At 44.3% G+C, this 27,221-nt stretch overlaps 7 protein-coding genes across 7 annotated transcripts; 4 read left to right on the top strand and 3 right to left on the bottom strand.

Moving 5' to 3' along the window:
- Positions 1–249: 249 nt before the first annotated feature.
- BHQ10_010270 (uncharacterized protein) lies at positions 250–2,499 on the top strand (the record flags this gene model as incomplete). The annotated part of the gene is made up of 2 exons (XM_040872882.1): positions 250–591; positions 646–2,499. 2 exons carry the CDS (start codon positions 250–252, stop codon positions 2,497–2,499), a joined length of 2,196 nt encoding a protein of 731 aa, XP_040738772.1.
- A 4,901-nt stretch (positions 2,500–7,400) lies between these two features.
- Positions 7,401–9,049, top strand: BHQ10_010269 (uncharacterized protein; the record flags this gene model as incomplete). Its single annotated transcript, XM_040872880.1, has 6 exons — positions 7,401–7,647; positions 7,735–7,889; positions 7,949–8,248; positions 8,372–8,515; positions 8,712–8,816; positions 8,876–9,049. The coding sequence occupies 6 exons, from the start codon at positions 7,401–7,403 to the stop codon at positions 9,047–9,049; spliced, it is 1,125 nt and encodes a 374-aa protein (XP_040738771.1).
- A 6,721-nt stretch (positions 9,050–15,770) lies between these two features.
- Positions 15,771–16,795, bottom strand: BHQ10_010268 (uncharacterized protein; the record flags this gene model as incomplete). Its single annotated transcript, XM_040872879.1, has 3 exons — positions 15,771–16,219; positions 16,286–16,358; positions 16,427–16,795. The coding sequence occupies 3 exons, from the start codon at positions 16,793–16,795 to the stop codon at positions 15,771–15,773; spliced, it is 891 nt and encodes a 296-aa protein (XP_040738770.1).
- A 2,085-nt stretch (positions 16,796–18,880) lies between these two features.
- On the bottom strand, positions 18,881–19,929 carry BHQ10_010267 (uncharacterized protein; the record flags this gene model as incomplete). Its single annotated transcript, XM_040872878.1, has 3 exons — positions 18,881–19,350; positions 19,417–19,489; positions 19,558–19,929. The coding sequence occupies 3 exons, from the start codon at positions 19,927–19,929 to the stop codon at positions 18,881–18,883; spliced, it is 915 nt and encodes a 304-aa protein (XP_040738769.1).
- Positions 19,930–20,778: 849 nt separating this feature from the next.
- BHQ10_010266 (uncharacterized protein) lies at positions 20,779–21,411 on the top strand (the record flags this gene model as incomplete). Its single annotated transcript, XM_040872877.1, has 2 exons — positions 20,779–20,823; positions 20,878–21,411. The coding sequence occupies 2 exons, from the start codon at positions 20,779–20,781 to the stop codon at positions 21,409–21,411; spliced, it is 579 nt and encodes a 192-aa protein (XP_040738768.1).
- Positions 21,412–22,771: 1,360 nt separating this feature from the next.
- On the bottom strand, positions 22,772–24,294 carry BHQ10_010265 (uncharacterized protein; the record flags this gene model as incomplete). Its single annotated transcript, XM_040872876.1, has 3 exons — positions 22,772–22,873; positions 22,925–23,429; positions 23,501–24,294. 3 exons carry the CDS (start codon positions 24,292–24,294, stop codon positions 22,772–22,774), a joined length of 1,401 nt encoding a protein of 466 aa, XP_040738767.1.
- Positions 24,295–25,158: 864 nt separating this feature from the next.
- BHQ10_010264 (uncharacterized protein) lies at positions 25,159–27,050 on the top strand (the record flags this gene model as incomplete). Its single annotated transcript, XM_040872875.1, has 3 exons — positions 25,159–25,585; positions 25,638–25,932; positions 25,985–27,050. 3 exons carry the CDS (start codon positions 25,159–25,161, stop codon positions 27,048–27,050), a joined length of 1,788 nt encoding a protein of 595 aa, XP_040738766.1.
- Positions 27,051–27,221: the final 171 nt, after the last annotated feature.

Below are 27,221 nucleotides of genomic sequence, written 5' to 3'. Positions count from 1 at the left end.
CTGCGCCCTCAGAAATTCCGACAGACATGCCTGCGCCCTGCTCAGACTAGCTATTTTTGGAATAGTACTCGGCGGTTGAAGGACTTTAGCTACTTTTTACTAAGTCGTTAATAACTAACAGGGTTTTCGACCGCCGCGTCCGTCCACGGATGAAGGCATGATCTTCTTCCTCCAATTCAACAACAAACTGCACCCACCCCTTTACCTCCTTACATTCATTTGTATGGCACGGATGAACACCATCGCAACATGGAGGTCAAGCGACGGTTGCGTAAAGGGACACACAGCTGTTGGGAGTGCAAGCGGCGGAAGATGCGATGTGTATTCGATCCCCGCAACGGGGCCTTGTGCATTGGCTGTCTACACCGGGGCTCACGGTGTGTTGGCCAGGAATTTCCGGAAGAGCTGGCGCATTTCCAGATGCGGAATAGTATGAACAATGGTGATAGTTATACTGCTCGAGAAACCCATACACATACATCTCATCCATTCTCCAGCGGCACTTCCACGGCCTACCACCAATTGGACGATGGGGTGTCAACGTTCGTCTCGACATCCATATCGACGACGGATTTTGAGCCGTTGCGAGAGGTTTGTCCACTTCCGCCACGTGATGACATAAAATGCGTTAACTATCTCTCGCAGCAAGATGTCCATCCCTCTTCTCACCCCAGGCACCCGAGCCTGTCACGCATCTTACATGGGTCGCTGCCTCCACGCGACGACATTGAGAAGATTTGCAAAGCTAGCCACCAGCCTTCGGTTCTTGCCCACGAGATCATGACATTGCCGTACTCAACGCTCGATGAAGCCGGCCTGAAGACACCAGCTGTCCTGCTTGATATCCCAGAACCGGATGCGCACCCAGTGCTCATCGCGCGCTATATGCTGCTGCTAGCCTCTTTCCTCCAGTATCTTCACCCGACTTTGCATAAGGATATCAGCGGCCTGTCGGAGTCTCCGCGCGTTATCATGGAACGGCTGATCAATCGGGCTGTTGGTTCCGTGACAACAAATGATAAGTTCCTCGGTAGCATGGAGAGCCTTGAGTGTGTCATGATTGAGAGTGTGCTTCAGGCAAATATTGGCAACTTGCGTCGCAGTTGGCTCTCCGGACGACGTGCCATGAGCATCGCCCAGTTGATGGGCCTGAACCGGCCGCATAACCAAACCCAGCACACAATCCTAAACCCGCGCACATCATATCACCCGCAGTTGATGTGGTTTCGCATCGTCTTTCTTGACCGCTATCTCTGTCTAATGCTAGGCGTCTCGCAGGGCTGTTCTGACCACAGTATGGCGTCCGAGGCGTTGCTTGCTAGCGACACTCCTATGGGACGGCTCGAGCGCCTCCACTGCGTTATCGCGTCCCGCATCATCGAACGCAACGAACTGAGTATGAGTGCAACGGAAGAAGCTAGCTTGACGCGGAAACTAGATGCAGAATTGCAGAGCGCAGCACGGAGCCTGCCCAGTTGCTGGTGGCTGACCCCGCCCCTGGATGCGGCGACAGTGGTAGACAAGCAGGAGCGCTTTTGGAACACACGGCGCATATTCGCACAAGTGCTGCACTATAACCTCCTCAACCAGCTACATCTACCGTACATGCTGCGCACGTCGTCATCGTTGACGCGCGATCGCCAGTCCGAGTACGCGCACATCACCTGCGTCAACGCCTCCCGAGAGGTGCTCTCACGCTTCCTCACGCTGCGTAGCTCTACCGGCATCGCCTATACTTGTCGCACGGTTGATTTTCTCGCCCTTATGACGGCTATGACCTTGCTCCTAGCACACCTCAACAGCAAAGGCGGCGACGGCGAGAATCTCCTCGCGCACCAATATTACAGCGATCGTGCTATGATTGAGCAAGTCCAGAAAAATATGGAGGAGACGAATCGTGTTAGTTCGGATGTACTGAGCGAGCGAAGCGCCGCCCTACTGCGCCAGCTGCTCTCCATCGACGTGGAAACGGCCCGCAGAGATCGACAAGATTTAAGGAGGGTCAGCGTGCAGGCAGAGGGCGCTGGGACAGCGACCACAGATCCGGATGAGAGCGTCGTTGTCAGCGTACATATCCCCTACTTTGGCGTCATCAAGATTACCCGCGAGGGCATCAATAAAGAGATAGCCAAGCCACCAGCGAAGAAGGCTGTAGAGCCTGCGACGCGCCCGGCTCCGCAGACGCAGCCGAGCGAGACACCATATGAAAAGATGCTGACACCAGTTAATGCTAGCAACGAGATGTTTCCGACGATGTCAGATATCAATGCACCGACCCAGCCGCAGCCTGGTAATATGCAATCCATCCGCGCGGACGAGGCAGCGCAATTGGGACAGCTACCCGACTCTCTTTGGACATATGAGAATTATTACCCTGGACTGGCGGCTGAAGGAGAGCAGTGGGCCTTCCAGGGTGTCGATATGACCTTTTTCGAGAACCTAATGAGAGGCTCCGGAGACGATGATGTGCCAGGTGTAGACTGGGGTGGAGTCAAGTAGTCGAAAGTCAAAGCTGTAATAAGTTGTAATAAGCTGTAATTCACTATACATCTGTTGATCTCATTGATCGAAAGTGGTCTGATACCCACAGCATCGACCCCCTGCAGCTTATTGCTCCAGCTACGTATGTCCACTATACACAGAGTTATCTTAGTTATCCATTCTACAAGCGTTCGGTATATAACCACGTACTCGGACTATCGTTCCACCCGGTCATTACGGCAGTTTATATATAGATAGGCTAGGATTGAGGCTATAAGAAGCTCTAGAATGTGAATATATAAGTATGAGTCTATATTTAAGAGAGAGAGCTAGATCTCTTTGAAAAATATAAGATGAGTGAATAGTAAAATAGTAAACTATGGCGGCGGTGCTAAATGCCCTTCCGTACTCCGTAGCGGTCAGATCCTATATCAAGTTTTCCTTCCAATGAATGCTACCGCTGCCAGCTTATCTATCTATCTCGGAAACATAAAAGCAGGCAAGTCAATTGCATTCGAAGGATTACCCTGCATTTTTAGTGTACCATTCTACTAGGACGGCGTAGCGAATAGGAGTCGTCCATAAACTCCCACCGAATGTGATGGAAGATGTGCCGCTTTACGCGGGTTCTCGCAGAACGGGTGTCAAAATATAATTCGCCCATGAATTAGCTGTAAAATTTACAGCATTTTACAGCATATGCAACACCTATGCGAGGGAAATAGAATTGGGTTAAAGGTTAGTGTCGGTTTGTCCGGTTCAAGATCAGCTCAATTGAATTGAGAACAGGCTAATCTGACAATCCTATAAGGTGTAGCACAAATGGTTAATATTTGATTCCTAATTTCTGCTCAATTGCTATGAAAGGGGGTGCTGGGGGTCCAGCAATATATAAACAAAACATACTTACTTTAGTGTAGAATGGCTATTCACTAAAGCATATATAGTAGGTGCGTAGCTGCTAGTTACTAGGGGTCCAAAATTAGTATTAATGTTAATGTTTCAACACTGGTAACTCTTTAAAAGAAGGGGGAAAAAAGAGAATAGAATAGCATTATTTATATTTATGGCGTAGCAAGATAGAGGACTAGTACAATCAAATATATTAATAAATAATAATCTAATAACTATAGCAAGGAGATAATGAAATCAGAAAATAGTATATTAATCTAGTTAATAATAGGCTACGAATCGTCTCTCACATTCACGCCCTCTTACAACCCTCTTACAAAACCTGCCTTCATATATGAAGCAATCTATACAAAGGCGGAAACATATGGCAGAAACAACACAAAGATTATTTATGCCAATAATTCTTTGCGCCTACTCCAAAATAAGGCCTAGCCCATTCTGCGACTGGGTTATACGTCATTTCATGTGACATGGCTTGTCGTGATTTCAGGGCTGCTGAAGGCCAAGATGCTCTGAGCCTGATCTAGCGCCTACAGATATTCATTACGAAACCAACTTAAAGAAGTCTCGATACCAAGTATGTACTCTTCAAGCAGTGTTGAGCCTTACAGGAGGGCCAAGAACCCCATCAAAGTGCGGGTCGGTAACGATCCGTTTGTTGACGTCTAAAAATCCCGTTTGGTCCCGTCTTGATCCCATACAGTGTCGGTAACGATCTGTTTGATTCTGTTTCGGTAGAAACATTACCGATGTTGAGAGGGACAGGACTAATCGTCCTCGTTCAGGTACCGAGAAGCTAAGAGCCAGTCGACCTGATTTTGAGAACGTACAACGACGACATATACGTGATCTTGCGGAGGAGGACATAAACAATTAAGACGAAGTCGGTTAATTAAGTATCTCACATTTCACATTTAGCATACAGTAACATAATAGAAAATAAGTGGACTTGCTCAATAGACGAGCAATTAAACAATCGCGATTTACTGATGCTATAGCGTTAACTACCTTAGTCGACAAGGATGACTCATAAATTGTGACACACATTGCTAAGAATGTTGAATAACCTTAGCTCGTGTAACCTTCACCCTGGGGTACTGGAAGATGCGCGCTTCGCACGCTGATGCCCTGAACTGTCGAGGAAAATGGATTGGATACTTTGGTTTACATTTGCCGAGTAACACGGAAACTCTTCACTTTTCTTTGAGATACACTGCCAAGATACAACTTGATAAAGATCATTTAGCTGTTAAATAAAATTAATCTCGCAATACATAAATAATACTCGTAAATTTCCAGACACTCCTCTATCACCGAAATTCATTATATGGCCTTTGAATACTATTTCCTGTGTAGAAACATGACTGTTAGACGTGGCTATTATTTTTGATAGTCATTAAACAAGAATTTTGTGCCAAAGTCCAGTCGGGGATGCCATGGGTTTACAGCCTATGCCAGTTATTACACTCCTAGCTAGACACACAGGTTACAGTATAATACGACGTCCCACTCTGATTCTCAGCTATCATATTGACCTAATGACAGGTCTGAGAGCACTAAGGTATAGTAATTCTCGAAATCGCCTTGACCAGAACTCACAAGTCTTTATTGTTTGAAGCTCCACTTCGTACCTCGTCCTGGATGGGCAAATGGTTATGATTGATCACCCTATCTCAATTCAGCCAAACAAAGAAAGGGTAATGTTTTAGGGGTCTATTTAAGTGGAGTAAGAAATTTGATATGTTTGCAAGTCAATCTGATTTCGAGAATGACGGTACATAATTCCCCACTGGATGTTGAGTGAGTCATTTCGACACGGCTATTAGAGATATTTAAGCAGGGACATATCTGCAAGAACAATTATTTGTTCCATGTTTCAGACTTCATTTCAAAGATATTGATTTGTATCCTTCTAGTACAGGACTTATTAATGATGACTGTGGATGAGTTCGATTACACTACTAGCCCCAAGGCTGACGAGATTGTCGCATCACTAATCCGGAATGGTGGGTGTGTGATTCGTAACATGATCACAGACCAAAATATACTGGATACAATTGAGAAAGACATTCGGCCACATCTCGAAGCAGACAGACCTTGGGTTGGCGTAGACTTTTTCCCCCCGGAAACCCGGCGGGTGATGGGTTTGGTTGGCAAATCGAGAACTTTCACCGAAAACATTCCTGGCAATAAACTCTATCTTGATGTCTGTTCGCGATTATTGTCATCTACACACAGCGCATGGCTAGGCTATCAGCTCAACACGACTATATCTGAGCCTGTACTCAGTAACACCATTGTCTTCTCGATCGGACCGGGAGCCAAACGACAAGAACTTCATCGGGACGATTCCATTCATCATAACACCCTTATCGAATTGAAGAGTCATGACCAATACCGTATCGGCCGGGATACTAGTGTAGGTCTTTTCGTCGCTGGTAAGAAGGCAACGAGAGCAAATGGCGCAACGCGGTGTATACCGGGATCGCATCTCTGGGGTGATGCCCGATGTCCAGACGAAGAACTTACCTATTATGCCGAGCTTGAGCCTGGAGATGCTTTTTTAATGCTGGCTTCTTGTTACCATGGCGGAAGTGCGAATACAACGTCAGACCAGGAGAGACTGGTGTATAGTTGTTTCATGACCAAAGGCTATCTTCGACAGGTCGGCTGCATACAAAACCCCTTCGTTTTCATATTGTGTGCTAATATGATGAAGGAAGAAAACCAATATCTAGCAAACCAAATTAAACAGGTTAAGCAATATCCAACTGAGCTGCAGCGACTCATTGGATATTCAGTTAGMAAGCCATTTCTTGGCTGGGTTAATCTTGAAGATCCAATCAAGCTACTGCACGATAACCCAGAGACCGTCGGTGAAGGCATGCGCTAGGTATGAACCTCAAATAATTCAATGACACACATACTGACCACACAGACAGCCAATTCGGAATTACCACCCATGAGGATGAAACGGGGAACTGGACAAAATCATCGGATTGAAGTAAAAGCTGACTTATAGTTCAATAAAGGGGCCCGTCTGCGGCGTTTGGAGATCTAGATAGGTGTGAGTTTCTCGTATTCTCTACTATCAGCTTCACTTTTGATGCAATTCGCGTGGTAAATTGATTCCAATCCTGGATGAATGAACGGATCCAGTTTGTCGTCAAATGAAAAGATTAATTGCTCGCGGTTGAGCATGTGTTTTTTCTTTCAGGGTCATTGATTGGTTGAACAAATCCCACACGTCTGTGCTTGCTGGTTGTGTTTTACGATTATTCAAGTATCTATAGCCGCGTCGCAATAAGGATGCGTGACCCTCACGTCTTAGCATCCAGTAAAGAATCAGAATCGTACATATCAGATGCAGATAAAAAGTGCCAAAGGTCGCCTAGGGTCGATTATAGTAAAGATCTCAGCGAGTATTATTGGGGCGTGGCAATAGCTCTAGATTATGTTGTATTAATATAGGTACTATTATTATTCGATATTTTATCTCTTTAAATACTTTCTTTTATTTATTTCTCTATACTGTATTATCGTCATGACTGCTAACCGTGAAAACAATTTCTTGGCTATCCTCCTCGAACGCAAAGAATTAATAACTGCGCAAAACCCCCAGTGGCCGAAACCACAGCGATGAAAATTCCAGCGATCGCTAACTTATCAGTCAAACACCTGCGAGAGGCCACACCTGCAAGAGGCCATAAATGCAAGAGGCCACAATTGCAAAAGCTTGCAGGTATCATTCAGTGGTCGAAAGTCGATGCCTGACTTGATCGCATTCTCTATATGTAGAACCACAAGTAAGTGAACAGTTGGTATGGTATCAGTTCATTTTTTTCAGTCCATCTTTTTCAGTCTGATAATCATAAGTGCGGGGAAGAAAATGTCTACATCATCGCACGGTGAGTTAGATGATGGTATGTTTGAATACAACCCATTGGTGCAGAACGCCATCACTTGCTTGGCTTGCAATTTCATGTTTATATAAAGCGGCTGACCAGATGGCAGATGCGCAGCTCGCGTACCATTTGAGTCTTCTCCAAAACGGCAGAGATGTCGATCAAAGGGATGAGACAGCTTTGGCACCCATCTTCATGGGATCCCTTCTTCGTCAAACCAACCCAATTCCAGCACAATATGGCCTGCTAGCAGGTTTGAAGCGCATACATCACCCGGAATTTGCGAATACCGGAAACGGGGAAATTGAAAATGACTCCCGAACATTTTTTAATATCGCCTCGCCAATGAGTACGTTCATTTGTGGATCGCAGGGATCAGGGAAAAGCCATACACTTTCTTGCCTTCTTGAAGGCTGCTTGCTGAGATCCAACGCAGGCCGACTTTCAAACCCTCTGACGGCTGTTGTTTTTCATTATGATACCTTCATATGTGATACTGGGGGCTCTCCGTGCGAAGCGGCTTTCCTGTCGTCACATCCTGGAATTACGGTCAGAGTTCTCTGTGCGCCCACGAATCTTCAAACGATCAAGGTATTCGATGTTTCCCGCAACTGCGCTATTTTAGGACCCTTTTACTAAAACTTTTACAGATGACATACTCTAGATTCAACATTGAGGTTGAACCTTTGCAAATTGATCAAAGCAGCCTGAATACTAAACGTATGCTTGATCTTATGGCAGTAGGCCAAGAAAAAGGACCCATACCGCTATACGTGCATACTGTACTGCGTATTCTGCGAGAGATGCGCTTGTTGCAGCAAGAGGATGGCTCTCGATTTGACTACCACATGTTCAAGAAGAAGATTCTGGCCGCTGATTTACTTCCAAGCCAGCTTGATCCCTTGATGCAAAGACTAGAAACACTTGAAAGTTTCATGCCTCGCCAACAGGTAAGATTTCAAGGAAATCCAAAGAAATGGAAGGGTAAAGCTCAAATGAACGGATCAAGCTGGAAGCCAGAGGTCAGAAGCGAATTCTTACAAAATGCTAAAGCGACTAATCGTCTTTCCTAGCCATCTCTGCTCACGATTGTCGACCTTTCCTGCCCATGTATTACTCCAGAAACAGCCTGTTCACTTTTCAACGTCTGTTTCGAAATTTTCATGGAGCAGGATACCAATGTTGGCCGAGTAGTTGCGCTCGACGAAGCGCACAAGGTAAGGATTTCGCAATTTTTCTATAGAAATGAGATGTTAACATGCTGGTTCTAGTATTTGAAAGAGTCAATTGATTCAAAGAATTTCACAAACACACTTCTCTCTACAGTCAGGTTGCAGCGCCATCTCGGAGCACGAATACTTATTTCTACTCAAGAACCAACAATTTCAAGCGACCTACTAAGTCTTTGTTCAGTCACGATTGTACACAAATTCTCATCACCAGCCTGGTTACGCGCTTTACAAGGTCATGTGGCTGCCGCGGCCTTGGGAACTCAGTCAGGAGGGCACACACAACGCAGTAACGAAGTGTGGTCACCGATGTCCGAAGTGTCAAACAAGCTGTGTTTTATGAATCAGATTGTTGACCTGAACGTGGGAGAGGCTTTATTGTTTGCGCCAGGAGCTATCTTAGAGAACAAAACCGACGAAACCAATTCGCAGAGGCTGCGCAGGTTGGGCGCGGGCTATATGGTCGTGAAGATTCGAAAAAGATTGACTGAGGATGGCGGGCAAAGCGTTCTAAGTGCCTGAAGTTCTAGAGGCGGGCAAGAATAGGATCGGTTTCTGCGAAGTCAATAAGCAGTACAAATTTCGGGCTTAAATTTCAGACCTAAAACTTCAGGCACATTATACAAACGGACACCACAGATCCAGATCCTGATGCTCACAGTCAAGCATTTCCTACGTATGAAAGAGGTAATTCCTTTAGTAATCATCGGCACTGGAACCATAGGGCTTTTCTTGAATATATTTCTTCCAATTTTGTAGCTTGAGACCTACTAGGACTCTGGATAGGATATTTTGAAGCCTATTGTGATACTAGTAAATGAGGAAGCGCACTACGAAGACATGGAACCAAAGAATCAATTGTTGAAATCCGAGCCAGCTTGAGAATATATCATAATCATTGCGAACAAAGACCCGAACGTACTTTTTTTTCCATTTATCAACCCGAATGAAAGGAAGGACTTTTTGAAAAGCCAAGCCGCTCCATATTCATCAGGACGATTGATTCATGAAATTCAACTTATCACAGATCTCCTTCGCGGCCATATGACCGGCAATTTTCCTGGTGCGACCAATACTCGTTGCTTCTAAAGCGCCGAAGGAAACAGTGGCTTTCATTTGTGGAGGCTCTAGGCTCAGCACAGAGAAGGTTCGTCTTATAACCACATTGCGTCTTGCGCCCTCTTTGTATAAGATGGATGTATATAGTGGAAGGATTTCATCGGAGTGAGATTTGTGTCTCGATACTTGATGATCATCTCCGAATCGCGTGGAGGTACTAGAAAGTCCACCCCTGTTCGAATTCGCTGTATCTACTATCGGATTTCTTCGACCAAATGTAAGCAGCTCTTGCATCACTTGATAACTATTTGCTGTTGAAAATGAGTGACAAATGAATCCAAGTTGTTGGAAAACAGCTTTTCGCGGTTCTGTGTCATTATTTGAAACTCGATCTACTCCGAGGGTTCGAAGGTGTTGCACGGCGGCATCATAGTCATAGAATTGCATGAACCGATGGACATCGAATTTCTATTCACAAAAGATTCAGTAATTAAATAGGCATATATTTTAATACTGTGAAAACTCACCAGCAATTCTGAGGGAACGTTCTTTTGGGTGAGTGATACTGTGACAATGGCTTTGAAAAACAGACTCCCCACAAGCTCGTCTGCGGTGTATCAGAATGTGATAATGGGGAATTGTATCGGTAGAATGTTCTCACCAGTCTTGACATCATAATCATGCGCATCTTGGTTTGGGGCGGTCATGTTTACGGGTCCAGTTTCGTTCACAGAAAGTTTGAACAACAGTTCCCAGGTTGAGAATACAGAAGTGATAGCAGAACCTAGGAATCCGAAACTAGCTAAGGGAGATTGCGTTGTGCCTTTCGATTGACGGCTAAGTTTTATTTAATCCTAAGCTGGTGAACACACAGGAGCGAACTCGAACCTCTGTAGAATTAGCCGAGATACATTGAACTGAAGGGCTCATCCGTGTAGCTGTCACCGCTCATTTGCATAAAATACCTTAGCACGGAGTAATAAATTCAGTTCAAGCACGATGTGGAGATGATTTTGATGGCTGTTGCACGTCTATGACCCACCAACGTCATTTGATGGGACCGTACGATCAATCTGGGCCATGGAGAAACTTTAACTGGCACTCGTTGGCGATACTGGTGGTGAAAGAAACGAAGATTATGATTGCCGAATGAAAAACACTTAGTAGTCAAAGCCCAAGTTGATCGACACACTTATTGCATCTGAGGGCTTGCAGGTCTGTGGGACTGAGTCAATTTCTGTAATTATGTATCACATTGGACATGCGCTTCAATCCAATGATCATGGCAGATCTGCGGTTTTATGCACTGTAGAATGCCTGAAATCTGCATGTCGTATAAAGACGTCTTAGGCGACTGTCGTCTTCGATCATCTCTCAATTTGACTTTTAAGGAAAAGCAAATATACACAAGTTGATTGTGGACGGACCAAAAACATAATTGAGCAGAAAGCACCCAGTCAGACATCTCATTCTGCATTTTTCGATAAGAATCAAAAAGAAAAGAAAAGGAAAAGTTAACTAGCTTAAAGCAGAGAGTCCGTAGCCCGGATATTTAAAAGATTCAGGCTTTGTTTTCATATCTAGAACTTACCACTACCATCCTTCCATTTGAAAAATGGAGGCGGATATCTCCTCAATCTACTCAATCCAATCCTCTGAGAGTCAGGGAACGCATATTTTTAGTATTCAAGATGCATTGCTGGAAAGCGTAGCGCCAAACGCTTTATCCATAGAATCCTTTGACTTTCAGAATTTCTTTGATGATAATTCGAGTGGAGAACGATTCCTCTATCCTACGGCGTTTGACAACATTCTACTGTCGGGTGATGGTTTCTCAGACTTGGAATTGCAAACATCCCTACCTCCTACGAGAGAATTTGAATATCAGCCTCTATAGAGTGCTCCTACTTCATATTCGTCGTTGAGTGAGATAGGAAGTTTGGAAGCCTTTTCCCAAATAGCAAGGCCTACTGGAGAAGGTCTTAAAAAGCAAGAACAGGAGAATCATTCTCCAAATCGATCACGGATACGAAGAAAACAATACAAGTTCGAAGAAGCTGAGCTACCGTTGCTAGAAGAGATTATGCGCACGCCCGATGGTCTGTACATTTGTCCGGAGCTTGCTTGCTCAAAAGGAACAATATTTAAAGAAAAAAGCCGTTTAAGGTTAGCAGAAAGAGTTCCTAAGATCGAAACATTCAGCTGACTTATTTAGAACTCATCTAAAACAGCTTTACAAAGTCGTTAAATGCCCTGTAAGGCATTGTGCTCATCGCTCTGGCGGGCAGAGTGAGATGTATCGTCATGTCTCGGTGCATCATACACAATGGGCCAGTACATATTTAGGTTTGGTACGCAAGCACAAGTGTCCGATCTGCGGTTGTGAGTTCACTAGGAGAGACAATTTAGTAAGGCACCGGAAGAGGGGAATCTGCCTTGACAAAAGCTGAGCGACGCATGTTACTAACATTTTTTCGGGAGTAAATGATATTTGAGGTCTAGAAAGCAATATTTCCAATTCCACTTTTATTTCAAATACACGATAGAATGTATCGGTATTCAATTCTGATTAAACCTCAAGTGACTTACCGTATGCCTCGTCGGAATATAACGACTATTCAAAAGATTTTTCAAAGTATAAGTCTAGATTTTAGTGCTGCCATTTAAAGCTGCCTCAGTAGAGAAGAAAACAATGCGTGCAAGTTCTGTCAATTTCCTCCATGTGCTTTCCATGCCCCCATGTCCACCTCGGAAGGAAAACTGTAAGAGGTAAGGCAGTAATGAGATGTCTAGCCGCCACATTTCGTGGTAGTGAAGGTTATACTGTAATGTTCTCTCTTTGCTTGCGTTTCGAAAGGTGGCCTCTTGCATAGTGGCCTCTTGCATAGTAGCCTCTTGCATAGTAGCCTCTTACATAGTGGCCTCTCGCATAATAGCCTCCTGCATGGTGGACTACCACCCAGCAGTCTGTCTTATAAAAAAAGTCACCACGTACTCTTTCCTACGCATATAACAGCGTATCAGCACGTCGGCTCATTACTTGGAACTTCATCAAGGATTTCCATGTCTCAATATCCGTCCTCTGGTGTTAAAGTTTCGACCTTTCGACCTTTCGCTTGGATCCAGATTTCCTTTTCATACCCGTAGAGAGCATCCATCATGGACGCGAGAATCAGAGAGCCATTAGTACCTCGTCATATTAATCCACCAAAATCTAAAGGATCAAAGCTTATGGCCCGGTTTTATGAGCCACTCTATATGCTACGAGCACTTGGTCAGACGCGAGACGCACATACACGTCAGCCGCCCAGTTCTGATACTATTATACGGACAAGAAGGAAGTTCTTGGAAAACCTTTGCTATATCTGCGACTTTACTAGGGGTGGAGAGTCTTGTACTGCTATTGGACTAGAAGAGCAGCCTGACAAGTATCAATTCTGGGTTTCTTCCAATGACCAGATTACAAAGATCGTCCAATTTTTGAAAGAAGCGCTCGAGTTCTTGTATCGGATCAGTGATTCTGGTGAAGTGGACCTGGCCACCGTGAACCATTTTATCCTATTCTGTGCGGAGTTTGCAAAATCCCGCATAGACGCGGAGCAGAAGCAAGTGCAAGTGCAAGCCAGAGAATGTGTATCGAGGGTACAGAATCGGGTGACAGAAGCGGATGGGTCCAGCGACATAATCGTCAACAATATGGGTGAAATTAACAAAGTCGATTCCCGAAATTTAATCCTTAATCTGGAAAATTTAATTCATCAAAAAGATCCTGTCAGACTTTGTCAGTTCGCGCATAAAAACCGACTTTCGACATGGATGACTGATCTTACGGCCCTTGCTTTTGGAGATGAGCAAGAACTAAGTCCAGAAGCCAAACGTTCTCCCTTTTTTCTAGTTAGACATTACATTGGACGACTCTCTCATCATATAAGGGCACCAAGACAACTCGTCGAAGATTCTTTTCACATGCAGCACATACTACAAACCCACACAATAATGACTGTTGCTCCTCTCGCAGCCGTCCAACCACCATTACGCCATAGACATACAGATCTCAGAGGAATCATGAATCGGATGTTTCGCGAACATAATGTGGAGAAGGAGAATGTAGAAGCGGGACTGATGTACTTGCATAAAATTACTGGGTTATTGGATAAATTTTTATCATTCTGTAAGAGATCTGACAGTTGTGTGCATGCCGAGATCAAAGTGTTGGAGCATTTCTATTGGTCACAACTCGTCTTTGCAGGAAACGATCGTTTCATTGCTTGCAGCAAGCCGGCATGTCTTTGCTGTGAATTGTACTTCAAGTACCATCCCGCACGTATAATGACTCCGTCATCTCACAGGAAGGTTTGGACAAACTGGAGTCCCCCGAGGGTACAGGACTCAACTACGAATGAAGATATGTTCATACAGCAAAGGCGAATCATGAGCAAGATAACGCATGATGTTCGTGAGCAGGTCATTAATCAAGTTTTGCAACGTACATCGCAAAGCCCCTGGCATCCAGATTCCAGAACCGGTATCACAGAATCACTTGTTACGAGGGTTCAAGAACTTTCCATAGAGGATCAGCTTCCAGGAACATCAGATATCGACTCTAGCTCAGATCCTAAAAATAGTTGGGAAAGTGAGCGGTGGTCAGATATTGAAGATGGTGGTGTACCTTTACTGGCTTGATTTCCTCTACTATGCAATAAGTGGAACTTGTTTCATCGGAACTCAGTAAGTAGACTTGATCGGATCTGGTAAGCAATTTTCGGGGAAATAAAAGGACCTTCAATGGTAAAAATAAAGCTCTTGGTAGCAAAAATCATGTAATGTATCAGTAATTCATTATCGCACCCTGTATCAATACAAATATTACCGCTTCGCAGTTTTAAAAACGCTAGTACCAACCCAGTAAGATGAAACGCACGTATTAGGATCAGATTAGATGATCAGATAAGATTACCTTACTTGTACTCGCCAAACATGATTTCTCTTCTCCACATGATTCGTTACTAAGTTACGTGTCGGTCTGGGCATTGGGTCTTAGGCGGAATTAAGGCAGTATAAACCATATTGGGATAAAAGCCTCACCGAGATCGGATGTTTAGAGGGTAAGGCAAAGCGATTAGATCAAGTTAGAATTGCGTTGTCATCCCACATCATGGAATAATATTCGAATATTCTCGGCGAATATAATGAGCATTTACCTTGTTCCACGAGCGACGCTTGTGTAGATCTGCAGAATCTCAGCTTTTACTGGGTAGCTAGGCGTAGACACAGACACCTCGTGGAATCTAACAATTTACTCCCACATTCAAAGACCAAAAAAATCTCACGAGCAATGAGATATCGACATTCTGCTACTATATATTTCTTCCTCCGAAGCTTAATCCTAGAATACGCGACATCATCGTACGATTTTTACTTAAGCTCAACCCTGAAGGTCCCGACAATTGCCGTCACGGTGGATCCCTATTCATCATCGAAGTGGACACAATATAACCCGAATACATATTTACGACTAGTATTTCCTGGTAGTTTAAAAGTCTATATCGGTCACAGACCAGAAATGTCAAGACAATGAGACGATGTATCGTACTGAGAAACACTAGCGTGCAAATATGCATCCCCCCCCCTCCCCCCAAGATCTCATCAAACGCAGAATGACTTCGGCAAATATTGGCCACAAAAAATGCCACACAATAATTTTCAAGTCGGGAGATCATTAGCACGGATCACATTCAATTACTGAATGTTACTTGTCATGAGTATTGTTTGCTACCCTCGCTGAAATGATTCTCCAGTGGCTATAATTGTCTCCAGCTACATGCCATGAGATGACATACTTTATAAGCTAATTTCGTGTGTGCCAGGCTATACAAATGCAATGGCAATGGGGATTGGTTTTTCGCACAATTTCAATAATAATAAATCAATTGATTCGCCGCACAAGAGGTTTGCGTTAATAAGTTGTCAAAGAGCAATTTTCTGCCGAATTCCGCCGTATTCTTTGCCCTGGTGAATGAGAGCAAGGTCAGAGAACGTTTGCGGAGCATTGAAGTTATTATGAACATAATCCCATTCGTGGGAAGATTCGTGGCAGTGTCGTTCGCAAATATCATATAAAGCCTCCCATAAACTCAAACCATATCATCAAAAACTAATGTACAAATAGCTCTTCTCCTTCTACTCAAGGAGGGTTCTCAGGAGCATCATGACCTGATGCATCTAGTTCTACCATCACAGCGTGAGCTTTCTCGGCCGCATTTTTGATATCGGGGTCCTCATCCTGCCCATTAGCAATCGCTTCAAACTTTTCTTTCCACACATTCCACATCTCCCACGCTCTTCTTCTCCTATCACTGTCTGATGAATAACTATGACAATAATTTCTGATACCAGACCCAGCCAAAAGTATATAGTTGGCAGCAGCCAGAATCCGAGCATTCCGTATTTTACCCTGAGGGATTTCTTCTTCGAGACCACTGCTAATATCGACAGTGGAGTATTTATATTCGTAGCCCTCTTTATCGGCCAGGAAACCGGCACTGGTACAGCGTGCAATGAATGAGGACCAATTCACGTACTTATCACACGACTCCTGGACCTCCAATGGAGTGCCAGGTAACGAATCATACACTGCATGTTGGTTCTTGTCAGCTATACCAGTAGGGGAGAAGATTCAAATATAGTGGATTTACGCACCTTGATACCCATTCCAATTCTCATAAACCTGCCGAACAAATATCGGGTTATCTTTATAATCAGTGCATTCATTCTTATTAAATTATCAACCAAATACTGCATATAAAGCGACGAAACCAGTCTTAATGTTGATTTACTTACATCTCCGATCACAACCTGTCGAGGTGGAAGTTTGCGGAGCTCAAGGATCAATTGAATCAAGGCATCCTGTCGGACGTCATTATAATGAAGCACCGACCCAAGACCGCAGATTAAGTCGTCCAGAGCACCCAAAAGGTTGATCATCCCCTTTGCTTTTTCCTTCTGCAATATTGGCTGTGAAGGCAGGAGATCATCCTCATAGTACGAGTCGATTTGCTGTGCTGCTCCCTGAGGAGTGATGCCATCCTCAGCTATCAATCGTTTTAGAATATAGGCTAGCTCATAAGTCTCATCCCCTTCGTATGCCTCCGATATTTCTTCCTCCAGGTAGGCGATACCCTCATCTCGAGTGATCGACGTTTCGGCCATTGCAAATGTCAGTCACTGGCGGTGTGATTTTGTCTCGAAGAATAATCGGCGCAAAATTTCTACAACATTTGGACGAAAAGACAGTCTGGCCGGAGTTGGTTGTACGTCTTTAGATATAGAATTATCGAGGTTATAAGAAATAAAGATGAAGATTGATCATTGATGACTGAGTCAGCCTTAACCTCGCGTTCTTCAACATGATTGGCGGGATATCTATATATGGACCCACATGCTATATCACCCCCTGGCGCCTAAATGCTTCAGCGGTAAATTTGTGGCTCAGATGTAGCAGGGCAAACCTCAGTTGAAGGCAGTTTCGAGTAGTCCTGGTACAAACAACGGTCGACTTATCGTATTGGTCGAAAGCTGGACGTTGCATCGATATGTCATTCATAGAATGCACACATTCACTACGTTGCTGACCTCGGTACATTAGCACGCGAGGCTTCGGCGTCAAACATATCTATTATTAATAGTTTCTAACACACGAATGGAGTTTCAAACAATAAGTGGTTTGGCGCTGCCCTTCAATGTTGTTTGAACACCGTTGAGTAACCCTAATTGGCCACCTGGATTATTTTGACGCGCGCGAATGCGGCATATTGCGATTTTAGATCAAACGGCTGAAACTCGCCTATATTGTTTTGCATAGCTACCTAGGTATGAGGGGCGCATAGACTTGACTAGCACTGAATATTGATCTGATGGAGCCGGCATTCTAACCAAGGCACATTGGTGTGACTTGTCACTGCACGTATATATATATATATATCTATGACTCGGACGAAAATGTCGTGTACGACCATTTTTCGTTTGATACAAAATCTTTACGAGCATTTCAAAGTTCTCTCAATCATCTCTTACCTTTTATCCCAGATAACGGGCAAAATAAACAACACCCGAAGAATTGTTCTGCCCTGACACATATTCTGTATGATCATTCAAACACATGCAAGCAGTAACAATGCCTATTCCAAGACATAATACGGATACACCATCGAACAAACTACTATGCTTTTGTATTCTTTAAGCCCTCCCGCTAAGTATCTTGACATCTAGAAGTAGGACATCGGGCTATTTGTTACATTGAAGAGACTGGACTGGCTAACCGTTGACCGGTTGATATAGGGCCCATCCCCAATGAACCGAGTGTAGCCAGAGTTGTCGTAACTACCGAGAAGCGGACGGTTGGGGTAATGTACCATCCTGATGGAAATCCGACTGGTTTTGAAAAGTCATCCCTAGGGGCATTGGATCGACAGGGAAGAGAGTCTCTGCGTGAATATCGGGACCGGACGACGAAACCGTCTCGTGTCAGTACAATTCCATACAAGGCGTACTGACTGTATGAAGAATTACGCAGATATGAGGTTTTGAACATTGTTTTGCTTTTTTTTTTATCCCTGTCTGTTATAAATTGTTGAGCTTATTTTGGGCGCGTTTTGCTGGTCGTGGACACTTGCTCAAAACTGCTGGACAGATCTACAGAGAATCATACATCCATGGACTTCGTTTTAAAATGTCAAGGACGAACTTTACATTCACCTAAATGATTCTAAAGTCATGCCACAATAGTGACACCCATATCGAATTTCTTGTATCGTCAGGGATCGTTTATGATACCCAGGTATATCTCATAATGATTTTGCGCATGCAGAAGCCCCTTGTAGCCAAATACATCACGCCGCCAGTTAAGATGATAGTAGCAGAGCTCTATGCGTAACCATGTCGTCTTGTCCAATATTAACAAGCTACCTTCTCAGGTATGACTCAACCCTGTGACAGTACATACAGCAAATACGTGTAATGACGTAGCTCTGGACCATGGTGTGATATACACCACACCTGCGATATCTGTCTTATGGTCATTGATAGTAAATTTCATCCTCATTGATCCGTCCACATTATTGACTTGTAGTAATTTGAGGAAAAAAAAAAAAAAACAATACGTAACAATATTTTCCCACGAAATTGCCATTGTGTCGCCTACACGTAATCGTTACATACGGCGTAACAGTGTTAGAAGTATAGTTACAAGTGTCGAAGTAAATAGATAATATGCGATCAACAAATCAGACCGACAAATCATAAATGTGTGTTCTCAGGGGCATAATGGTCTGATGTGTCCAGCTCTACCATCACAGCGTGAGCTTTCTTGGCCGCATCTTTGATATCGGGGTCCTCATTCTGTCCATCAGCGATTGCTTCAAACTTTTCTTTCCACACATTCCACATCTCCCGTGCTCTTCTCCCCCTATCACTGTCTGATGGATAACTGTGACAGTAGTCCCTAACAACCTGGCCGGAGAAAAAGATATAAATGGCAGCAACTAGTATCCGCGATTTTCGTACGATACCGTGTGGCGGATCTTTCTCCACCCCATCAGCGATGCCATATGTGCAGTATTTATACCCTGAATCATTTTTGTCGTTCTCAAATAGACCGCCACCGGTACAGCGCGCAAGGAATGCAGAATAATTCAGGTAATCATCGCATTTCTCCTGTAAATCCGATGCAGAAGCAGAATCGTCTTCATCACTCAGTACATCGGGGGCTGCATCCATTAGAGATATTCTTAAAAATATGCCGCACAAATTCTTTTGGAACGGTGTCTACCCACGTGAGTTTATGTTCCACTCTTCATCCATTTCGCTATTGAACAGGGGGTTGTGTTTATAGAGCGTGCAGTCCTCCTGGTAATCAAATTAGGACCAGATCAAACGAGTGTATCTGAGGAGGACTTTGTTGTAGTTTTACTTACACCCCAGATCTGAGCTGCGCGAGGCGGTAGTGCAAGGATTTCAAAGATCAGCTGAACCAGCGTACCTTGTCGCATGTCATCATAACGAAGTATTCTCGCGAGCGGAAAGATAAATTCGTTTATGGTCAGCAAGAACATCGGCATGCCTTTATCGGGCCGGAAGCGGAATGTGGGATCCAAAGGGAACCAAATGTCTGAATAAACGGCATCGATTTGTTGCGCCGCATCATGAGGACTGATACCTCCGTCTCTAGCAAATAGCCGCTTGAATATGTGGCCTATCTCATAGGTGAGATCTCCCTCACTCGAACCTTCGATTTCTGCCTCGATAAATGCGTTGCCCGCATCAACGGTTGGTGTAGCTTCTGTCATGATCGATGAAGGTGTGAGTTATTTGGGCCAATTTCAGGAGTGTATTACTTTCTTGGAGGTATACACTTAAAAATTTCGCTGCATTTGAGTAGGATCGGGAGATTTATAAATTGATAAAAATTACTGCTCGCTGAACATTCGAAGTGTGATGCCTGAATCAGGCATGCTACCCCACCATCGAACATGATTGGCGGGCTATCTATAGTTGGGCCCGCACCTCTAATTATCATTGCGCGTTTAGCAAGACGCTAGCGGTTAGTATCTGGCTATTATTTAAGAGGCCGGATTTTTCTTTTTAGCATAGTCGGTAGGCTGTTTCAGCATATCCGACTGAGTCCTTGGAAGTATATTCCGTTGGTTCGATTTTACACGCCTTGGCTTGGTATGAAACTTTATAAACGCCGACTCAGCCTCTGGGGATATCAGCGGTAAATATATGGTTCATGTATGACCTTACAGATTTGCTATTCATACCTCGTTTCATCCAATCCCTGCTCATATGCCAAGATATATATGTAACTGGCTCAGTTCTAAGCGCCGTTGATAGCTATAAACAGAACAAAGACTTCAACCTTCAGCCCTGTATGATATTGAAATATAATGTCAATTATGTGAATTGGACATATGGATGAATATAAGAAATGCTTGGTCGCAAACCCGATGCAATACGTCGACCAAATTTTGAGGTCATTTCATTATTTGAAGTTTTCCTTTACGGAAGTCATTGCCATTTGTTTTTCATTCATAAGTACGTGTGAAGATATATTGCAGAGCAGCGCACCCAGTCCCACGGCACAGAATTGAACATATTCTAATAGAAAGCTCAGAACCAGATGTAGGCAGTTGAAAATGCCTTTCCGAAGACACAACACTGATGCTCCACTGGACAATTTGGTAAGTTTTGCATTCGCCTTCTCATTTGAGACATGTTAATCTAATACTGGACAGCAATACAATACACCTAGAGGCAATTACCCTGTCACCATAGTCAGCGACCAGGTTTATTATGCTCCAGCAGCAACGACTAAGAAAACTCCATCGAATTTTCCGCACCTTTACAACAATCGCGAAGGACTCAAAGATGCTGAATATCCACTCTTTGATGAAATGGAGACCAGGAAAAAGCAACTTTACGAATTCCCGATCAAAACACCCAGCGAACGACCGTTTGATTATGGTACCAAAGCCTCGAAACCAGATAAGAACCGCCAGGGCGTTGTTTTTCAAAAGACACAGAAGGGGCAAAAGGCTAAAGCGGTCGATCTTGCTCACCCTCCCAATCAAAGTGGCCCGGTCAGGGCAGTTACAAATCGAGACAAGCAGTTGATTGGTGTTATGTATCATCCGGAAGGAGATATGAAGGGTTTTGAAAAGGCGTCTCTTGGAGCGTTGGATCGACAGGGTAGAGAGGATCCGCGTAAACATGCCTATCATACAACTCACGTGTCTCGTGCCAGTACCATTCCATACAAGTCATGGTAAATATTATCTTGGGTTTGGTGTATTAAAGGTTGGATCATCGTCTCTTGTTTCCGTCTTGGTCTGTTTTCCCTTTCATAGGGGCTCCCAACTGGTACCCTTTGGACTTGTATTGCTGCTGGCCAGTTGTACTAGATATTGAATCATGTGGTGAATATCTTTACAAAAGTTAAGCATGGGCATATTTTTAAGGTCGTCCCGTAGAATATACTGGAGAACAGAATTGGCTGTTTTCTGAGACATCTTTACTTCTTCCAAACGCCGTCAACTTATCGTTAACAAAAGCTGGCAACATGTGATCGCTGAATTGGATAGATTCCCCTCAAATATATCTGGCGATTGAGGACCAGTCGTCGCCATCGGTGACCTGAAATATCGTAAAGACCTGGTAGTCGTCATGATCCATTCTCAAATCTTCCCTCATTTAAGTTTAGTATTTGACTATGAAATCAATATGTAACAAACAATCCGCACCGAATTTGCAACTGTATCGCAGACACGTTATCATTACATACAACGTAACATACGACGTAACAGTGTATTGAAACATAGTTACTAGCGTCGAAGTAACCACTCCACTGCGGATCAGATAAGATGCGATCAACAAATCAGACGAACAAATCATAAATGCGCCCACCATCAGATAAAAAATTTTCTAGCCTATGTTACGTACTTGCGTCATTTGTTTACCTCCGCCGGAGTTTGGCAGGCACATACTCAATTAATTTTAAGGTAGCCGAATCATGCCACTTCCTCGTGGACTGGGCGGTAACCTCGGCTGAGAGTCGGTGAGAGAATGCCTAGTGTGATTGATTGGCAGGGCATCGCAAGCTCCTTTTACTACGTAGTAGCTCTATGTGGTCGAAGGCATTCATTTCGCTGCTCTATACAGAGACAATTGTCTAGTACTATAAGCAAAGATTACGTAAGACATCAGCATGGATCGAAGAGTCGGAGAAATAGGAAACGGATTGATATATATGTGAATTTTAGAATACAGGAAATTCTTCCGGTTTCGAACGAACCCTAGATTAATCTGAAAGAAGTGCGGTGTTAAGCTCGTTGCTGGACTTTGATTAATTGCGACAGAAAATCCCGCGGAAGACACAATATGTACTTCCATTTGCATCTCAGGATACAGAGTTGAGTACGACAGGAAAGAGGTATATGAAATACGCTTTATCGTGGATGTTGAAGCGATGGTTGTTCTATCAATTGGAAGAACTCTGTGAAAAATCTTACGATGGAATTCAGTAGTTTCACTGCTTCTCAATACATCTCATTTTATGATTCTATCTACATACAATTAAAGATCGCTTTTCGTGTAAATTAAGTCAAACCAGGTATTAAAAGCCCCCAAAGCCTATAGTCTGGCTTTATTTTCCACACTTTTCCTGCTGGCATTGATGGAATCCAACAGTTCATCCGCTCGAACAGCAAGTATTGATAGGAGGGTATCGCTTATCTAGAGGCTGCATTAGTCTCAATTCGCATCAATGCATAGTTCAAAGCTTACTCCGTGTGTAGTCTCGCAAGATCCCTGCATCCAAATTGCAGCATCACGCACCACTGATCCAGGCTTGAAAAGTAGACGATAATTCCTCTGCACGAACGACCCATTCTCTTCCGATGTAGAAAGCAATAGAGGTTTCAAGTCCTTCAGTATACCAGCAAAGGGCTTCCTCTGGTATCCAGTAGCAAGAACCACAAGATCATAAGCTTGCTCAGTAACCTTCGTCTCGCCTGTTATTGTGTTTTTCAGCCGGAGGTTCAATGCATTGCCCGATTTCGATATATTAGCGCCAAAGACTTCGCTGTTGTGGTAAAGAGACAAGGTCCAGTCTCGAGGATCAGGCTTGAGGAGCCTTTGACGGTATATTTTTTCGTAAATGTGTTCAATTAGAGGAAGTCTGACGACACTGTAGTTTGTAGCTTTGTTCTTCTTCAAGCTTTGTTGGCGGTGGGCTGAGCCGAGGGAGTAGAATTCATCGACGCTGGCGGGATCGAAAATTTCGTTGACACTATTACAACATTGGTGTTAGAAAGTGTTCCTAGCACGTTTTTGACAGGGCTGAAAATATTATGAACTTACAACGGACTGTCATCGCTCGGTCTCAAGGCAGAATCTCTAAAAATGAGCGAGACTCGAGATTTCGGATATCGAGATTGCAAATCCTCGGATATCTCAACTGCACTTTGTCCCCCTCCGACAACAGCAAATCGGTACTCGGCATTCTCGTCCCGGAATTTCCGCGGCACTTGTTTGAGATACTGAGATGAATGCACAACTCGATCGCTAATATCGGGGCTCTTGAGTCCTTCCGGAATAGAGTATTCCCCACCATTGGCTACAATGACATGTTTCGCGCTAATCCGTTGCACATCACCAGATTCAACGTCGCGCGCAGTGACCCAGAAGGAATCAATAGTCGAACCGGTCTTTTGTCCTGGACTCACTTTCAAGACTTCTTGGTTGTATTTCACCTGATCCCCGAAATGCGAAGCGCACCACTTCATGTAATCATTGAACTCCTCACGGAACGGGGTCTGTGTAGACAAATTGATAAAATTTGCAAGTCTGTTGTGTTTGTGTAGATAATTCACAAATGTGAAGTACGACTGCGGGTTGCGCATAGTGGCCAAGTCCTTCATGAAGGAGATTTGCATCTTTGTGCCGGGGAGAAGCATACCGGTATGCCATCCGAATTCTGCTTGACGTTCGAGAAACAAGACATTATTTGTGTTTGAGGATCCTCGCTCGTGCATCGCGATTGCAATTGCGAGGGCTGCAGGGCCAAAGCCGACGCAGACGATGTCATATTGGGAGCTTTCAGGGCTGGCCTTGGAGGGGGCATCAATGCCCGCTGATGTTTGGATTGACTCCATGAGTTGTATTGTGAGTGCTAAACAAATAGGATGGCTTATGCTTCCCTGAAAAAATTGTCAATAACAAGAGAAGAATGGGATTGTGTGGAAAATCAGAAGTTAAAACAAATATGCCCAAGATTTTCTCAACCTCAACATGCATCTAACTAGCGAAAATTGTCAAAGCTTCTCCTCATACGACATCAATATTGAACCATGTAATTCTCGCCTACCTTAGTGAAGTTCCTTGACCGTTACAGTTAAATACCGGCCTACGTAGTTCACCACAGAAGCTTCAGAGTCCAGACACGAGGGATTGGCAGCGGGGCAAGACGCTTAGAACAGGAGCAAAGCTACAGCCCACAATTGTCCGGTGTCGGATACGCGTATTTTACATTTCGTCTTATGATGGTTTCCCTGTATTTGCCGTTCAAAATAAATTGATTGAAACTAATCAACGAATCATTTAAGCTTCTCCTTAGGAAAATGCTAGAGACTTACGCCGATCCTGAAAAATACCCAGGGTGTATTCTTCCATGTGGGTAGGTGGGTCTGTATTATCCCGGTATTATTGTGTATGATACGAGACGGTAATTCTTGAAACGGTTTACTTTTCGTGTAAATTAGACTGGGACTGGCGCGTTCATCGGCTTTTCAGCAAGTCGCAGGTGGCTAGCTTAGATTGGGCGTTATATATTTGTGTATTGACGTCAATTCCAAGAAGAGGAGCGCCTCCGAAAACGAAAAGGAAGGAAAAATCTGAGTCATATAGGCAATTGCGTCTTTTTCTTTTTCCATAATTACCCATGCGCAGAGCAGATACAAAATTAGACGTTGATCATATGGTGCTTTTCAAATCACTGCACTTCGAAAACTCTCAGCATCATGGGCGCCGATATACAGCCTAGCGTAGCAATTACGCGCCTACAGCAAACACAACGACATCTCTTCCCCGATCACACCCAGAATAAAAAATCCATAGTGCATGGCCCTACAACACCCGAACTATGGGAAATCACACTAGCCGAACTCTTAGAACTCCAATGCCTGGAACACGCTGACCGGGAGTGCCTAGTCGTTCCCTGGACGAATACAAGGTGGACGTATAGACAACTCCAAGCCGAAACCGAGCGATTGGCACGGGGACTCCTAGCAAATGGAATCCAGCATGGCGATCGAATCGGCGTCATGGCGGGGAACTGCGAGCAATATGTTTCACTATTCTTTGCGGCTGCGACTGTTGGAGCGATTTTGGTGGTTATCAATAATACGTATACGAAGGCGGAGTTGATGTATGCTTTGGAACATACGGGTGCGTTTTAATTCTGTGTGCGGAGAATGCCATACTGACTTGTCGGGATAAGCATGCAAGATGTTGTTCATATCACCTACAATTGGTCGCCATTCTTTGAAAGATGCGATTAATTATCTCGAGGGACGTGATCGAGCCCAATCTCTCCCCGATTTGAGAGATATTGTCATTGTCCGTGGTGAATATCAGAATTTGAAGACATATGAGGATGTCGTCCAGGAAGGACAAAGTGTTCCGCGAAATGTAGCATACCGTCACGCCAACATCGTTAGTCCATACGATGTAGTTAATCTCCAGTTCACGAGTGGATCGACAGGAAATCCAAAGGCATCCATGCTGACTCACCAGTAAGTCTCTTCCTAATTCAAACCTTTGTAGGACATTTACTGAAAGGTCCAGCAACCTAATCAACAACTCTCGCTTCATCGGTGATCGCATGGATCTAACCTCCTCCGATGTCCTCTGCTGCCCGCCCCCTCTCTTCCACTGCTTCGGCCTCGTCCTCGGCCTCCTCGCCTGTATCACACACGGCGCCAAAATTGTCTACCCAAACGAAACATTCGACCCTGTCGCTGTGCTCGAGGCGATATCAACGGAACAATGCACCGCCGTCCACGGCGTGCCCACCATGTTTGAATCCATACTCTCGTTACCTAAACCCGCAAATTTCGACTGCTCTCGCCTCCGCACAGGAATCATCGCTGGAGCACCAGTCCCGTACTCTCTTATGCAGAGGTTAGTCGCAGAACTGAACATGACCGAATTTACAAGCAGCTACGGTCTAACTGAGGCATCACCCACATGCTTCAACGCGTTTACGCACGACACGATCAATCGCCGCTTGACCACCGTCGGCAAAGTAATGCCACACGCAAGTGCAAAGATCATTGATCCTAAAACTGGCCAAACAGTTCCCATTGGCCAGCGCGGAGAATTGTGCATGAGTGGGTATCAAATCCATAGCGGGTACTGGCAGAATCCGCAAAAGACAGCGGATACGTTGCTGCGAGATGAAGATGGGAAAGTATGGTTGAGGACAGGCGATGAAGCCGTCTTTGATACGGAGGGTTACTGCACGATTACGGGAAGGTTCAAGGATATTATCATTCGCGGAGGGGAAAATATATATCCGCTTGAGATTGAAGAGAGACTCAGTCGTCATCCAGCCGTTTCGCGCGCTACGGTGATTGGGGTGCCAGATAGTCATTATGGGGAGGTTGTTGGGACATTTATTGAGTTTAAGGCCGATGTGAAAGACTTGCCGTCGGCAGAGGATTTGAGGGATTGGACGAGAGAGACACTCGGAAGACACAAAGCGCCAAAGTATTTATTTGTATGCGGATCGCATGAGGCGCTGCCCGCATCCATTCCTCAGACTGGGAGTGGCAAAGTTCAAAAGCAGGTTCTTCGTGAGTTGGCATACAAGTTAATACAGCAGGGCGAGACAGGGGTTATGCTTGCATAAGAAGGAAAAGTTAAAATGTATCATGTTAAATGAACTTTCGAATGTGCGGTCTTAGAATCAAAATAATTATATCACTAATTATAAGGAGAACATGCTGATCATTGTCCATTATTCGTATAAAAGCAATTAAGATTCGACGCGCTCGGCCAAATTCTGCGGTGAAAGATTATG

This window comes from Talaromyces amestolkiae (assembly GCF_001896365.1).
Source record: "Talaromyces amestolkiae strain CIB chromosome Unknown scaffold31.1, whole genome shotgun sequence".
Taxonomy (NCBI): domain Eukaryota; kingdom Fungi; phylum Ascomycota; class Eurotiomycetes; order Eurotiales; family Trichocomaceae; genus Talaromyces; species Talaromyces amestolkiae.
The sequence above is the reverse complement of the archived record's forward strand: the minus strand, read 5'-3'. Positions and strand labels throughout refer to the sequence as shown.